The sequence below is a fragment of the Salvelinus sp. IW2-2015 genome, linkage group LG24 (genome assembly GCF_002910315.2).
Source record: "Salvelinus sp. IW2-2015 linkage group LG24, ASM291031v2, whole genome shotgun sequence".
Taxonomy (NCBI): domain Eukaryota; kingdom Metazoa; phylum Chordata; class Actinopteri; order Salmoniformes; family Salmonidae; genus Salvelinus; species Salvelinus sp. IW2-2015.
The window spans coordinates 2,552,612-2,570,287 of NC_036864.1; the positions used below are offsets into that span (position 1 = coordinate 2,552,612).

A 17,676-nucleotide genomic window follows, 5' to 3' on the forward strand; every position below is an offset into this window, starting at 1 on the left:
AAGTTTTTATCATGACATTGTTGATGGTGCTCTTCTAAAATCACATCCCTTATTTTCAGAGAAACCCAAGGCGTTGCAGATCGTTCTGTACACGGATGAAATAGAAATATGTAATCCACTAGGATCCTTTGCATCAAAAAACAAGTTGTTAACGGTGTACTACACCCTAGGAAATATAAATCCAAAATACAGGTCTAAACTGGCTGCTATCAGGCTACTTGGCATGGCTAGATCAGCAGACCTCTGTCAATCTGGTGTAGATGTAATATTGAATAGAATCAAGGAAGACATGGATGCATTGTACAGTGGGGTTAAAATGCTAACTATTAACGGAGAGAAAACGATATATGGTGCCATGGTCTCTCTCTGTGGAGACACCCTGGCACAACATGAACTAGCAGGGTTCAAAGGGTGTGGGCTTTGCCTGCAGTAAGTGCAGACACTGAGTGTTCTTTTGAGGACATGCAGATGTAACGGATGTGAAATGGCTAGCTAGTTAGCGGGTACGCGCTACTAGCATTTCAATCAGTTACGTCACTTGCTCTGAGACTAAGTCGGGTTTCCCCTTGCTCTGCAAGGGCCTTTGTGGCGCGATGGGTAACGATGCTTCGTGGGCGACCGTTGTTGATGTGTGCAGAAGGTCCCTGGTTCGCGCCCGTGTCGGGGCGAGGGGACGGTACTAAAGTTATACTGTTACATTGGTGCCTTGACCTGGATCACTGGTTGCTGCGAAAGGAGGAGGTTGAAAGGGGGGTGAGTGTAACGGATGTGAAATGGTAGCTAGTTAGCGGTACGCGCTACTAGCATTTCAATCAGTTACGTCACTTGCTCTGGACTTAAGTAGGGTTTCCCCTTGCTCTGCAAGGGCCGCGGCCTTTGTGGAGTGATGGTTGATGTGTGCAGAAGGTCCCTGGTTCGCGCCCGTGTCGGGGCGAGGGGACGGTACTAAAGTTATACTGTTACACAGACACACTTCAATGAGGATGCATATACTAAAAGGACATTGGAGAAGCATGTCAGACAGTGTGATGAAATAGAAAAGGCACAGACGGACTTGCTTCGCAACAGCCTGAGAACAACATATGGGATCAATAGAAGGAGCAAGTTAGTTAAATTCCCAGCCTTTGATATTACAACAAAGTCCGCAAGACATTATGCATGTAATTCTGGATTGGAAATCAAATGTGTTTTGAATCCTCTTGTTGTGTCAGGACAGATTGATCTGGACTCAGTGAATTCTGCTATTCTTGGTTTCCCTTATTCCCCTCTAGATGTTAGAGATCGGCCATCCCCAATTTCTGTTAGTACATTAACGTCAAGTGATGGTAAACTAAAACAGTCATCTGGGCAAATGCTTGTCCTGCTAAGGATATTGCCATTTGTTTTGGAGAGTTTGGAAGTCAATGCATATATACAACTGATAATTGAGCTAATAGAGATTGTACAGATAGTATTTGCACCTGTTCTTTCCATTGTGACTGTGTCTAGGTTGAAGTTACTCATTGAAAATCATTTGAAGCATTGGAAGTAGCTTTTTCCAGACCGCAATGTTACACCTAAACAGCATTATATGATACATTTGCCATCACAGATAAAGTCCTTGGGTCCAATGGTTAGACATATGTGTATGCGGTTTGAGTCTAAACATTGTTTCTTTAAACAATGGGCTTCCAAGCTCAATTTTTTTAATATTTTCAATCAGAACCAAATATATGAAAGCTGCCAAACTGTTGACAGTTCAATGCACCCAATTTTTTCAAATGAAAGGGAGATGGGACCTGCATCAGAGGTTAAAGATCTACAATATTTATGTGGGAAATTGAGGGACTTCCTAGGTTTCAATGAAGTAAACCATTCTGTATCAGTCAAATGGCTTGTAATAAATTCTAATAAATACATAACTCAGAAGTCCAGGATCTTTGACAAAGTACTGAATGGTAATATGCCAGAATTTGGACTGGTCAAAAGCACATTTCTTGTTGATTCTAGGCTTTATTGTTTGGAATATCAACAATTTCAAACTATACGCTTTGATAGAAACGTCTCGGCTTATCAAGTTGAGGTCCCACACCTTGCACAGGCCACTGGGTTAGTGGATGTTGAAAAGCTGGTTGATTTGACCTCTTATTACACAATTAGCAACAAGAGCCAAACTTATGTACAAGTCAAATACCATCTTGGGGATGTAATAGAATTGTACAACAGTTCAAATGACTCATAGTGTGTTCCCCAGATACGAAAAGTGTACTGTCTTTGTTCTGTACTGTATTTTGTCTACATGATTGCTGTGCTGTGTGTAAGATTGACAATAAAACAGTGAATTCCATTTGGTCGTTATCTGTTCTTAATATGTGAAGCGATGAAAAGGATAAGATGCTTGAAATAAGAAATTCTGACTTTGACAAAGCAGTTTTGTACTTGTCAGTGTTGATCAAAAAGCGTTATAATTCTGGTAAATCTAGTTTCGAGCATTAAGTTACTCAGAACCAGTAATACAATCTCAGTAGCAAGTTATATTATCTTATTAAGATAATCAAGGACAAAAAAGCTTGAAACAAGTGAAATGCTCCAACATAAAAACTGGCTGATAAGAAGAAATATCTTGTCAGACAAAAAACAAGCATATATTGCCTTGATTTAAGATATTTAATCTTACTTAGATTTACATTTTTGCAGTGTATGGATGCATATTCTTTACTTTAGCCAAACGCATAACACATACTCTTTTCATATCCCTCAATCCTCTCATGCACTCTAGCAAACTGCATCAATTTAACAATAACCACATCTGACGGTCATATTTTCTGAGAAAAGACATCCCTTGGCGCGGTTGTCAACATTTCCTAGAACGTAATTAACTATTCATTTCAGCACCACTAAACAGTGGACAGCGCTGCGAACGCGACTCATTCGCTGTCATCTCGCTCCTAACAATCCGGGGCATACAGAGGGAAATATAAAAGGCACAGAATACACGTCATGCATCAAAGAAAGACAGCTTAGTGTAGATAACATATCGTTTCTTTCTGCATCACTTGGATTTTGACAGAATGAGAATGCTGGCATTTTTCCTTGTTTGTGCAATAACTCGCCAGTATGGAACATGGGGAACTCCAACGTATGGATTTGGGTGGACGGATATCCCAGGTAATTTCTTGATTTTGATATATTCGAATTACTTTTGGATTTCTTATAGGTTCATTTTCTTCTCATAATGTCCTGAGCCAAACGTTGTAATATCCAAAAGTAACAAGCTAAGAAAATTCGATTTTATAATTTGATGCTCTCTCTTTTCTCAGGACATACGCCTGCTAAGGTGCAAGTGGGGCACTCTGTGGTGATGAGAAGCGAGATTGTCAGTCCGAATTTACCTGGCGATGCGAACCTTTGTTACCTTTTGAAAGAGGATGATGAAGACCAGCGACAAATGATCTGCAAACATCGTTTAACTCGGACCAGCAAATTCAACTTCAACCCGTTTGGACTCCGATTTGGAAAGCGCGATAAATTTGACCCATCCAAGGCCAACCTCATCAGATCCAGGACAAGCAAACTGTTGCCTATTCTACTCTCCCTCCGAGAACTAGAAGTTCCTGCCTAAATTGACAAGCATTTTCTCTTCCCAAGAAGGAACCAATATTTAAACAACTGATACGGTCAATTTCTTATTGTTGTAGCAGTTATAGCAGCGTCGTTATAGCACGTCACTCATGAGGTAAAGAATGTGTGTGTCATATTGTCTACTTGTAAGTTGGGTTTGGGAAATACAAGTCTGCTAAATAAAAGTTTTGTACATGTATTGTGTGATGTAATTATTACACCTTGTAACAACCGATCAGGAAAAATACACTAAATGGCCAAAAGTGCACCACATTAGCAAAAGTATGTGGACACCTGCTCGTTGAACATCTCATTCCAAAATCCTGGGCATTAATATGGAGTTGGTCCCTCCTTTCCTGCTATAACAGCCTCCACTCTTCTGGGATGGCTTTCCACTAGATGTTGGAACATCGCTTGCGGGGAATTTCTTCTATTCAGTCACAAGAGCATTAGTGAGGTCAGGCACTGACGTTGGGCGATTAGGCCTTGCTCACAGTCGGCTTTCCAATTACATTTACATTTACATTTAAGTCATTTAGCAGACGCTCTTATCCAGAGCGACTTACAAATTGGTGCATTCACCTTATGATATCCAGTGGAACAACCACTTTACAATAGTGCATCTAACTCTTTTAAGGGGGGGGGGGGGTTAGAAGGATTACTTTATCCTATCCTAGGTATTCCTTAAAGAGGTGGGGTTTCAGGTGTCTCCGGAAGGTGGTGATTGACTCCGCTGACCTGGCGTCGTGAGGGAGTTTGTTCCACCATTGGGGTGCCAGAGCAGCGAACAGTTTTGACTGGGCTGAGCGGGAACTGTACTTCCTCAGAGGTAGGGAGGCGAGCAGGCCAGAGGTGGATGAACGCAGTGCCCTTGTTTGGGTGTAGGGCCTGATCAGAGCCTGAAGGTACGGAGGTGCCGTTCCCCTCACAGCTCCGTAGGCAAGCACCATGGTCTTGTAGCGGATGCGAGCTTCAACTGGAAGCCAGTGGAGAGAGCGGAGGAGCGGTTCATCCCAAAGGTGTTTGATGGGGTTGAGGTCAGGGCTCTGTGCAGGCCAGTCAAGTTCTTTCACACTGATCTCAACAAACCATTTATATATGGACCTCGCTTTGTGCATGGGGGTCATGCTGAAAGAGGAAAGGGCCTTCCTAAAACTGTTGCCAAAAAGTTGGAAGCACAGAATTGTCTGGAATGCTGTAGTGTTTAGATTTCCCTTCACTGGAACTAAGTGGCCTAGCCAAACCATGAAAAACATACCCAGACCACTATTTCTCCACCAAACTTTAGTTGGCACTACGCTTTGGGGTAGGTAGCGTTCTCCTGGCATCCGCCAAACCCAGAATCGTCCTTTGGACTACCAGATGGTGAAGCATGATTCATCACTCCATAGAACGCATTTCCACTGCTCCAGAGTCCAATGGCGGCAAGCTTTACTCCACTCCAGCCGACACTTGGTATTGCTCATGGGGATTAGGCTGCTCGGCCACAGGAACCCATTTCATGAAGCTCCCGACGAACAGTTCTTACGCGGACATTGCCTCCAGAGACAGTTTGAATCTCGGTAGGGAGTATCGCAACCGAGGACAGCACTCGGCGGTCCCGTTCTGTGAGCTTGTGTGGCTTACCACTTCACGGCGGAGCCATTGTTACCACTAGGCGTTTCCACTTCACAATTACAGCACATAGTTGACCGGGGCATCTCTAGCAGGGCAAAAAAATTGACTAGTTGGAAAGGTGGAATTCTATGGTGCCACATTGAAAGTCATTGAGCGCTTCAGTACAGGCCATTCTCCCAATGTTTGTCTATGGAGATTACATGGCTATGTGCTCAATTTTATACACCTTTCAGCAACGTGATGATTCAAGACAATTACACTAAAGTATGTGGACACCCCTAAAAATGAGTTGCTAAATTTGAAGGGGTGTCCACATAATTACACTACATGGCATTACACTACAAAAGTGTCTTGAACCAGCTAGACGCATGTCAGTACCACTAAACAGTTGACAGGGCCTTAATTTGTTGGTTGGGGAAGAATAGCAATGTGAAAGGCATGCAGTAGTGTTGGCTATTTAACAGAATGTTTCTTTGCTGAAAATGTCAATAATTGTCCAAATTAATTTGATAGTTTATGTGAATAAAAGCATGGCTAGAGATCTGGATTTCCTTCTCCACTTAACTCATCTTGAAAAATGTCAGATTATGTAGTAGCAATATGTAACCACAGGGAGGCATTGTGTAGCCTAGTTTACAGAGAAACATTTACGTCATTGGACACAACAGGCTTCGTAAGGTTCAAATATTTATTAATTAGTTGTCGTTATTCATTACACAATCAACATGGGTGTTACAGTAAGTAAAAATAAAGTAGGTGGTTTCGATTGATTCCACCTCTGCCCTCTCTCCCTCTTTGACATTGAATGCCAGAAAGGACTGAATATTTCTCCTCGCACAATAACCAACACCACTGCTCCCCTCAGGAGGAGACTGAGTTATAGGGTCTGTGTTTCTGCGCTCACTACAGGAAGTGAACAGAACAGTGCTTCAAGACAGTGCAAACGGAGGATAAAGCCAACATTTTTTTTGATCGTAGAACAATAGCTTTAACACATGAATCGAATGAGGGTGCATACAGTCATACTGGTTCACACAGTACCTAGCATGGAAACACAGCAACCTAATCCTACAAAAGGAAAGGGTGGGTGAAAGGAAGAGTATACCAGTAGATTAAGATGAAAAGGAGATGGATACAGTAGATCGGAGGACGGTTGGAATTAGGTCTGGGTTTGACTGCATCGGGAACGGAAAAGGGAGGGCAGATGTGTGTCTAGATGTCCTTGAGGTCCTTCTGGATGCCCCAGAGTGTGTCTGCGCTTTTCTTCAGCTGTCCCACCTCAGCGTCGGTCAGGGTCATATTGATCACGCTGCCCACTCCGTTGCTGTTCAGCACGCATGGCAGGGACAGGAACACCTCCTCGCCAATACCATACATGTCCTGGAGAAACAAAACGCAGCCGTCAGTTATCACATAGAAATGGGTGTTCTATTCTCGTGTGCGTTTACATTTCCGCATGTGGATAATGTGCGACTGTGTTATCCCGTCACCTTGACCATGGTGGAGACAGGGTGGATCCTGCTCATGTTCTTGATGATGCTCTCAGTGAGATCAGCCACACTCAGGCCGATGGCCCAGTTAGTGTACCCCTTCAGCTTGATCACCTCGTAGGCACTGGAGGAGCACACAAAACAGTCACCGTCAGTCAACAGCCGACTCTTGCCATCTTGAACAGGTCTCTCTCGCAATGAGAGGAACCTGTATGAGGGGTAATGCGGCCTTTACTGGTTCTAACAGCAGACCTATCAGCTCTTCGCCAGCTCTTAGCAAACTGCTAGGGGGAAAAAGGGTGTTGACCAAATATAATGCTTTCTCTGTAAACAAGGTACCAGACTTTCAGCATGCTTATAGTGAAGGGCACTCAACATGTACTGCACTGACACAAATTACTGACATTTTCAGTGCAGCCTTTGATATTATTAACCATAACATGTTGTTAAAAAAACCCGTGTTTTATGGCTTTTTAACCTCTGCCATATTGTGGATTCTGAGCTTTCTTTAATGTAAGCTTCTAATGTCAAACATGTAAAGTGTGGTGTACCGCAGGGCAGCTCCCTAGGGCCTCTACTATTTTTTACCAGTGACCTGCCACTGGCATTAAACAAAGCACGTGTGTCCATGTATGCTGATGATTCAACCATATACGCATCAGCAACCACAGCTAATGAAGTCACTGAAACCCTTAACAAAGAGTTGCAGTCTGTTTTGGAATGGGTGGCCAGTAATAAATTGGTCCTGACCATCTCTAAAAGTAAGAGCATTGTATTTGGTAAAAATCATTCCCTAAGTTCTAGACCTCAGCTGAAACTGGTAATGAATGGTGTGGCTGTTGAACAAGTTGAGACCAAATTAATTGGCGTTACCTTCGATTGTAAACTGTCATGGTCAAAACATATAGATTCAATGGTTGTAAAGCTGTAATAAAGAGACGCTCTGATTTTTTGACACCACACTCCAAAAAGCAAGTCCTGCAGGCTCTAGTTTAGTCTGATCTTGATTATTGTCCAGTAATGTGGTCGAGTGCTGCAAAGGACCTAGTTAAGCTGCAGCTGGCCAGAACAGAGAAGTACATCTTGCTCTTCACAGTAAATCAGAGGGCTGATATAAATACTATGCATTGAGGAGAGACTGACTGCATCACCTCTTAATAAGAAACGATGTTGAAAATTCCAAATTATTTGCATAGTCAACTTACACAGCTCTGACACACACACTTACCCCACCAGACATGCCACCAGGGGTCTTTTCACAGACCCCAAATCCAGAACAAATTCAAAAGTGTACAGTATTATATAGAGCCATTATTGCATGGAACTCCCTTCCATCTCATATTGCTCAAATGAACAGCAAACCTGGGTTCAAAAAACAGATACAGCAACACCTTACAACGGCTCTCCCAGATTTCACCTAGATAATTTGTGTATGTATTGATATGAAGGCTACGTGTGCTGTCCTTGAGCTGTTTTTGTATATTAAGTGTGTCATGTGGACCCCAGGAAGAATAACTGCTCCTTCTGCAACATCTAAGGGGGATCCTAATAAAACACAAAAAAAGAGAATTCAAAATAAAATGGGGAAGGGAGGGCCGGCTTTCACAGTAATTCTAGTATACAACGTCAGTAGAACTAATTATACAGAAAATTAGCCCAGCCTTATATCCTTATTTTAGGCCTTACACCTTGACAGCTCCAGTAGATATGAATGAATCAAAAGGTGGGGAGCAATATGGTGTAAACTCCAGCTGTACTACCAGGGCTAGGTGGAGTCAGAGGCACATATTTAGACTCTGGATGGAACTGGGGATAGGTTCAGGTAGTTACCTGTCGACCACTGCCTTGTGGGTGGCCTTCCAGTCCTCCTTGTCTCCGTCAAGGCCAAACTCTGGGTTCAGCTTCTGCAAGTTGACTCCAGCCACATTGACACCGCTCCACACAGGGACTAGCACACACAGGGAGAGAATCAGATATTTACTCATTCATTTAACCAGATATTAGAATTTCCTATTTAAAACAAGCAGACTCAACTCATTCTTTCTGACAGAGATAATTGGATGTCCAGAGTGATGTAAAAATCCATGCCAAAACAAGTACTTTCGTGGGATTCATTTAAAGCCTTTAAAATCTGCCAACAGCCTTGTGGCTTACTAGATGTGACAAGAAGTTCACACATGAGCTCAGATTCCCACTGAAGTACACACTCCACTGACGTCAACATTATCACCATCGTCCCCACCACCCACCACTGGTATCCCCGTGTTCTCCCAGCACCCAGCCGTTGAAACTGGAGGCATGGATGCCCAGGCGCTCAGCCATCAGGAAACGGAAGCGGGCGGAGTCCAGGTTGGTACCGCTGCCGATGACACGGTGTTTGGGCAAGCCGCTCAACTTCCACGTCACATAGGTCAGCACGTCCACTAGGGGGTAGGGAACGACGAGGATAGGGTCACACACTTATCCTTGACAATGTTAATGAATGACTGCCCATCCCTGTCACCTAATTTGTTGTCACAGTGACCGCCCTATCTTGTAATGTGTTGTGATACTGATAGTATTTGATAAGGGTGGAATGTTGGTACAACATAATCTAGGGCAGAATGAGCCAATTGTGTATTTTAAAATGTCAGTGTGTGTACCGGATTGTTTGTTTGTTTGTGTACCTGGGTTGGACACCACAATAAGGGTGCAGTTAGGGGAATGTTTGACAATCTCTGGGATGATGTGTTTAAAGATGTTGACGTTCCTCTGGACCAGGTTGAGCCTGCTCTCTCCCTCCTGCTGACGCACGCCAGCTGACACAACCACGATGCGGGAGTTCGCCGTTACGGCATAATCTGGACAGAGATCGGGAAAGAGCAATTGAATTACGTAGGATTTTTCCATTTCACATTTAGCAAGGGTAAAAATAAAAAAATAATCTAAAATGGTAATCAAAACCTTACCCTGGTAAGGCCACTTGTTTCAAAACAGGCTGCATTACATGTTCATTGCAAAATACATAAATATTCTGCCATTTTAGCTCTGAGCCACTCCAGTGGCATACACACAAGGGGATTCTCTTACCTTTGTCAGCGACTATCTTAGACGTCTTTAGGAAGAGGCTCCCGTGCTGCAGGTCCATCATCTCTCCCTTCAGCTTATCCTCCATCACATCAACCAGAGCCAGCTCATCAGCCAAGTCCTACAGGAAAGAGGGAGAAGTTAGGGTGGCGAGGAGGCGAAGGGCCAGAAGGAGAGGAAGGATATGAATACCTGGTATTTAGTTAAAAATGACATTTGTAATTGTGGTTTTTACACTAGCCTACATATTAACTGAGTAGTAACTATTTGTTGGTATCACAATGGAGGTAAACTAGTACTGATAACGCAATAGTAAGAGTAGTAAAGTAGCAGTAAGACAGTGATATAGTTAGACTTACCCTGAGGAGAACGCTGACGGCACAGGCCATACCCACCATGCCCACCCCCACCACGGTCACCTTGTTCCTGGGGGGCTCCGCGGGGCCGCTGGCCACGGGGGTGAGCAACTTCTGCATGACAGACGACATGATTCACAACGCTGGAGGGAGGGAGATAGAGGTTAACCTTCAGTCTAGTTATCAAGGTTCGTCTACTGAGAAAAAAATAAAATGGAAACCAAGATGAGTGTGAAATTTGGGTGAGAGGTCATCATGCCTTTGCTTTTGTGAAAAGCAATCAAATTGACATTCCCCATTGAGCACGCTCCTTTAGTCCAGGCATAGGCTTAATCTGTATCCAGCCCAGGGAATCTATTTCTTAAGCCAATCAACACTACGGCATCTAATTTATTTACTCCAGACGGAGTCAAAACCAATATCCTAGTAACTGTCTCAACCCCCCCCCCAAAAAAAGGGTCTGACAGTCACCCTAATCCTCCCTCCTAACCCATCTTTAGGGCCCCCAGAGCCTAAATTACAATCCAAAAAACGCACTGCCCCCTCCATTTGCTGCTGCTGAAGCAGAGGCGCACACACACAAACTTGCACGATAAGTGATGTCAGTGGGAGAGTTGCTCTGTTCGCAAATATCTAGGCTAGTCCATGTGAGACTCAGTTACTATTGCTCGCAAACTCCTCAAACGTTATTTGTAACACTTCTTAAAAAACAGACGCAGACTACGTAAGCACTTCACTGTTATTGTACACCTGTCCTACACCGCTTGTTTACAAAGCACGTAACAAATAAAGATGTGGTGAGTTAGAATTGTTTGCCACCAGTAGACTGAATCCTCCATCAGCAGCTAAAAATTATACTGAAAGGTCAAGCAACGGCGTCATTACAATTTGACCTGAACAGAAGAGAAGTTCAGCTGACGACACCTGTTCTACATGACAATGTGACTCGTGGGCCTAACATAGCCCTATAAATGAGTAGCATGACCCAGGCGTGAGTGTATGTTACTGCATTTCTTACATATGAAAACAGTGCACCCTCTGACAAATGTCTTAATCTTTTGACAATGAAGAATACAGTGCCTTCGGAAAGTATTCAGACCCCTTGACTTTTTCCACATTATACTAAAAATGTATTAAATGTAAAAAATCCTCAGCAATCTACACACAATACCACATAATGACAAAGTTACCCACAGGTTTAGATTTTTTTGTGTCGAGGCAGATCTGGGGGAGGGTACCAAAACATTTCTGCAGCATTAAATGTCCCCAAGAACAGTGGCCTCAATCATTCTTAAATTGACAATGTTTGGAAGCACCAAGACTCTTCCTAGAGCTGACTGCCTGGCCAAACTGAGCAATCGAGAAGGGCCTTAGTCAGGGAGGTAACCAAAAACCTGATGGTCACTGACAGAGCTTGAGCGTTCTTCTGTGGCGTTGGAAGAAACTTCCAGAAGGACAACCATCTCTGCAGCACTCCACCAATCAGGCCTTTATGGTAGAGTGGCCAGACGGAAGTCCCTCAGTAAAAAGCCCATGAGAGCCCACTTGGAGTTTGCCAAAAGGCACCTAAAGACTCTGACCATGAGAAACAAGATTCTCTGGTCTGATGAAACCAAGATTTAATTATTTGGTCAGAATGCCAATTTTCACATCTGGAAGATATCTGGCACCATCCCTAGGGTGAAGCATGGTGGTGGCAGCACAGAGAGATCCTTCATGAAAAGCTGCTCAGGACCTCAGACTGGGGCGAATGTTCACCTTCCAACAACCCTAAACACACAGCCAAGACAACACAGGAGTGGCTTCGGGACAAGTCTCTGAATGTCCTTGATTGGCCCAGCCAGAGCACGGACTTGAACCCGATCGAACATCTCTGGAGAGACCTGAAAATAGCTGTCAGCAACGCTCCCCATCCAACCTGAGAGCTGGAGAGGACCTGCAGAGAAGGGAAACTCCCCAAATATAGGTGAGACAAGCTCGCAGCGTCATGCCCAAGAAAACTCAATGCTGTAAATTGCTGCCAAAAAGTGCTTCAACAAAATACTGAGTGAAGGGTCTAGATACTGATGTAGAATGTGAGGTTTATTTACTTTTATAAATTAGCAAAAAAAATTGAAATAGTCAAGAATCTAAAATATGTTTAACACTGTTACTACACGATTCCATAGGTGTTACTTCATAGTTGTGATGTCTTTACTATTAATTTACAATGTAGAAAATAGTCTAACAAAACCCTGGAATGAGTAGGTGTCCAAACCTTTGACTGGTACTGTATATGGGTGACTCCTCACAACAAAAAGAGAACACCATAACTTTCACTACATTTTATCTATAAAAGGGTCCTTTAGAGGAAAGCTTGTTCACATGACATTTGTATCTTAAAGCATAATTGAGAAATATTTAATTGTAGTCACAATGTGACATTGACCTTACCCAGGTCTCCTTTAAGACTCCATAATGTTTCATCTGTAGGTGCTACAAATTAAAAGTTGGTGTCATATGAACCTTTATTGCTTGCTCTAATGAGTAGTATTTTGATTTCAATAACATTTATGAATCTAGAAAAATATATGTTGAATATACTCTACAGGCATATCAAAGTTCCAGAGTGGGATTTCTGCTAGTTTTAAAGTTATGACCCATTGTATACAGATACATTGGCATAGTAGGCAATGTAACCAATCAGACCTCCTTTTGCTTGTATCATTGCACATCCTGCAAATCACCAGCAGAGGGCAACCATTTTGAATCCATTTTCACATTCACCGTTGGTAATGCTTACCAATTGGCTCATAACTCTTAAAAGTAGCAGAGATCCCACTCCTGAACTTTATATAGCGTGGGAAAAGGGAATCCGGACACACTTACAACGTAGGTGTAGACGCATTCAGAATTCCATGATCAGAATACTAAAGCTGCATGAACTGCCAAGTCTAGACACGTCGAGAGTGGGGGAATTAAAGGCTTGCCTGGCACAATGTGTTCACCTTGTCAGTCAATCCTATAGAAATTGTCTAACAAAATACAAGACAAACGGGTGGATAAATGGCCCTATGGCTGGGGTCAAAGAGGCTGTCTATTCACAGTGGACTGAAGGGGCAATCTCAAGACCCATCGGTGTATACTAAACAAAAACAGCATGCAAACAATTTAAGATTTTACTGAGTTAAAGTTCATATAAGGAAATCAGTCAATTGAAATGAATTCATTAGGCTCTAATCTATAGATTTCACATGACATACAGCTATGCAACTGTTGGTCACAGATACCTTAAAATCCAGCAGTGTTTGGTTTTCGCAAGGCATAAATGGGGCCCATGTAGCCCAAAAAGTTAGACTTTTGACTCATCTGTTCATAAAACGTACTTCCAAAAGTCAATGATAATCCAGGTGCTTTTTAGCAAACTTGAGTCAACTTTTTGGACAAGATGGGTCCCATTACATCTGGCGAAAAACCAAACACTGCATTCCACAGTAACAACCTCATACCAATGAGTCAAGTGTGGTGGTAATGGTTTGGGGATGCTTTGCTGCCTCAGGACCTGGACAACTTGCCTTAGTAGAAGGAACCATTTACTCTGTATCAGAATTCTACAGGAGAATGTCAGGCCATCCGTCTGTAAGCAGAAGCTAAAGCGCAGCTGTGTCATGCAGCAAGACAATGATCCAAAACACACATCTACATGAAAATTGCTAAAAAGCAACAAATTTGAAGTTTTGGAATGTCTTAGTCAAAAAGTCCAGACCTAATCCCAATTGAGATGTGGCAGGACTTTAAACGAGCAGTTCATGCTTGAAAACCCACAAATGTCGCTGAGTTAAAGCAGTTATGCATGGAAGAGTGGGGGCAAAACTTGGCCAGTGACTAAAGACACTGAACAACACCTACAGGAAGAATTTGGTTGAACTCATTACAGCCAAATGTGGCACAACCAGTTATTGAGTGTAAGGGGGCAATTACTTTCACAGGCAAATTGGGTGTCGCATAACTTTAAAAAACTTGTTTCCTTTATCTAATATCAGGTTAGAAGATCTGACATTTAAAAAAAATACACTTTCACAGCACTCTTTAGTTGGAGAAATTGTTTACCTTTAAAAATAAGAAATATTGCCTTGTAATTCTGTTTCAAAAACCCACATATCTTTAAGTTAGTTTACTGATATCAATTGTATTTGTGATTTAAAAATCTAATGGAATTACAGCAACTGAATTGGCTACAATGGGAAATCATAAGTCAAACCACAGTTGGGTCACCTGCTACTGTCCTCCCTTCCACTGGCATACGGTCTTATTTACAATGACGGCCTATCCCGCCAAACCCTGATGACGCTGGGACAATTGTGCGCCGCCCTATGGGACTCCCAATCACGGCCAGTTGTGATACAGCCTGGATTCGAACCAGGTTGTCTGATTCTCTTTCTACAAGGCCTAGTCTATCAAGTTAGGTCTGCCAAATTAAATGTAGCATGGGGGGGGGAGATAAAAATACATAAATCCAGCCATAGAGTATAGCCCATCATCAAAATAAAAGTAGTTTATAACATGCACAATTAGAAGCCTCAATCTATATAGAGCAAGCTTGACTAAATTCGAGCCCAGTAACTTTGCTCACCGCATCCTCCTTCGATTGCCTCGTCTGGCTGCCACAAAGCCCCCCCCCCACCTTGGAGACAGTCAATCACATCATTGTGGAGCTGCTGATCTGCTTGAAGTGTGTGCGTGCCACTGGCCATGTACTTTGCTGGACATGCTGGCTGTTCTCGGCGACGCATCACTTCAAAACGCATTCCGTCTTGGTGTTATCGATTGGCCTATACCTTTTTAAAATGTAAGTTGTACAGCTGACACTTCGATTTCAATCAATAATTTTGGTTGCCCAAAATACTGTCAGCTTGGACTGCGTCTTCGCTGATGAATGCCCTGATCTTTGGTCAGTCAATTGGTTCAATTACATTGTTGTCTATTCAAATTGCTTCTAATAGATCTGAACATGCATTAACCATGACCTTAACCGACTGTTTATAATGAGGGCCGTACCACGTTTAACCTGGACACATAGTATGGCTTCAGCCATGAGAGAAACTAAACGTCTGCACACCGCCTGCAGGTGCGAACGTGTGTTTCACTGTCCAAGCAGAGGCTCGAACATGATCTGAACGCGTGATCTGAGGCTGTTTGGTCTCTTGCGCATCAACTAGTTAGCGGTGGTGCGCGCTAATAGCCTTTCAAACGGTGACGTCACTCGCTTTGAGACCTTGAAGTAGTGGTCCCCCTTGCTCTGCAAGGGCCGCGGCTTTTGTGGAGCGATGGGTAACGATGCTTCGTGTGTGTGACTGTTGTTGATGTGTGCAGAGGATCCCTGGTTCGCGCCCGGGTCGAGGGGACGGACTAAAGTAAAACTTTTACAAGAGCATGGTACGCACTTGCAACACCAGGGTTGTGAGTTTGAATCCCACAGGGGACATGTAGCCACGGAAAGTATCCAATCACACTTATCCAGAGCATCTGCTAAAATGTAAATGCTACCAAGATGTCTGTATCATGCAGGGGTTCAACTCTCACAGGGGACATGTCCCCCCCCACATTCTGAAAGTGCATTTTCTGTCTCTTCCCCCCCCCCCCAGTTATAATTGGAATGTGATACAAAACAGGGCCACGGTCTGCTTTAGGACCATGCGGACCCCTCCGAGCCATCAGATAGGATTTTTGGAGTGTTCTGTTTGGAGTGTTCATCTGACTGGATAGATATTTTATATATAATAATTCCCCCCACTTCTAAAACCAAAGTTGCGCCCCTGGTATCATGTACTGTTCACGGATCATACGAGGCGTCTAAGGGCTTAAAATTCCCACTTTCATCATGATCTTTGCAAAAATGGTTTAGGATACAAATGTAAAAGGTGTATCAAACATTCTTCCTCCCAATGTGAGTATTACCATAACAATCTGACATATAAAAATATATTCGGGCCTTGCTGGCGTGGACTCGCCAAATTGAGGCCTATTAATAATACCAATCATATTAAAAATATTGAAGCCTCAAGATGTCGAGCATGAGATAACTGATATCCCAATAGGTACATTATTATTTTCCTATAAAAAACGAAGCCATGTCCTTGTAGGCCAATGTTTAATACAATAGTCCTTCCATCGTCCTTGATGGTGGGATACTTTTTTGCACTGCAAGATGGCAGAACATCTATAACCTCCACCTCGTTTGTCACATTCCATTAATACTCTGCACCGTTCAAGATAATATTCAAGTCGTCAGTAAAATCATTTGCCATATCTTCAAATGACACATTCCGTAATACGAGAACTTTGTCATGTTCAAAACGGAGTCGCCCACGAAGCTCAACGAGGAAAACGTAATTCCTGTAAAGTGAGCGACAGCCACCTTTTATAAGAATCCATCGACTGGTCGTCCTAAGGAGCTAGCCTACTACCTAGCAAAAACACAGCATGCCATTAGGCTGTGTAGCCTAGGACTAGACAGCCTACAAACGCAGAAATGTACATTTCTATTCAGCAGTAAAGTCAATCTAAAAGGACTTGCAATAGCCCACATCGATTATTCCAAAATGTCAATAAAACCCTAACCATGTATGCAAATCAATAACATTTAGGCTGTTGCAAGCTATAGAATGTATCCCCAAAAAATGTGTTTCGGCCTACGTGCATTTGAGCATACAGCGTACATGAGAAAAGAGAACCTATGAGAATTCACTTAAAGCCAAAGCAAAACACCGGCAGTAGCTAGATACATACATTTTCCAGCGATTTAAAGAGTAGTAATATCCCTTTTTGGTCCAAAGAGGCAGGCGACTGAAGAAGGTCGTGAGAGGGCGTGACAATTTCACTTGTGGAGTGCGGGGTTTAAATGTGTTTTGGAGAAAGAGGAGGATGCAACATAGGGCTTTACCACTGGCTGAGTTTGACACGGGGAGAATCTCAATAGTAAATCCTCGCGTCCGCTCTCCTCGCCTCCTTCTCAAAACCCATTGGAGGAGAAAGTCAGATGGGCGGAATCTCTGGCTTTGTCATCCAATGGGTTTTGAGGAAGCGAGGACGAGGAGAGAGGACGCCAGTAGGATGCAATTGAGATTGTGAAATATGTTGTCAGACGGCTGGACCATTTTCGCTAGATGGGTTACAGCTATTGTCATATTTCATTTTTCATAGCAGGTAGAGAATTTACACAGCAGATTATGAGAATTAATGTAGCAGGTTAGGATAATTGTTTAAGGCTAGGAAAGGGTAAGCTAAAATGCAAAAAAATGATATACTTGACGTTCATTTGACTAAAACGGTACCCCTTCTAGCCATGACCCTTGGACCAAATTCACATGGGGATACATTTGCGCACACACAGAAGACGACATTTTTAGAGCTGCTCTGCTGTGATAGCAACGGCTACCTATAAATACATTAATTCAAGTTGTCTCCCCAGGACTCAATCTCTGGTTGTTACAAAACGTTATGTGCATGTACTGTATCATCTAGTCTATGCTTTATTGTTGTACTGTGTAGGTATATGTTAGGCCTAT

The 17,676-nt window shown here is 43.0% G+C and overlaps 1 protein-coding gene across 1 annotated transcript; it reads right to left on the reverse strand.

Moving 5' to 3' along the window:
• Positions 1-5,891: 5,891 nt before the first annotated feature.
• On the reverse strand, positions 5,892-17,082 carry LOC111951474 (L-lactate dehydrogenase B chain). Its single transcript, XM_023969594.2, has 8 exons — positions 16,898-17,082; positions 10,133-10,272; positions 9,777-9,894; positions 9,374-9,547; positions 8,957-9,130; positions 8,538-8,655; positions 6,708-6,831; positions 5,892-6,597 (listed from the first exon to the last, which is right to left on the reverse strand). The coding sequence occupies exons 2-8, from the start codon at positions 10,259-10,261 to the stop codon at positions 6,430-6,432; spliced, it is 1,005 nt and encodes a 334-aa protein (XP_023825362.1). The 5' UTR covers positions 10,262-10,272; positions 16,898-17,082; the 3' UTR covers positions 5,892-6,429.
• Between the last annotated feature and the right edge of the window lie 594 nt (positions 17,083-17,676).

Bases quoted from the DNA above. Each gene is read 5' to 3' on its own strand.
- LOC111951474 (XM_023969594.2), bottom strand. From the start codon at position 10,261: ATGTCGTCTGTCATGCAGAAGTTGCTCACCCCCGTGGCCAGCGGCCCC. The intron at 9,548-9,776 runs GTAAGAGAATCC...ATCTCTGTCCAG, and splicing joins TAAGATAGTCGCTGACAAAG to ATTATGCCGTAACGGCGAAC. The intron at 6,832-8,537 runs GTAACTACCTGA...GTGCTCCTCCAG, and splicing joins CACAAGGCAGTGGTCGACAG to TGCCTACGAGGTGATCAAGC.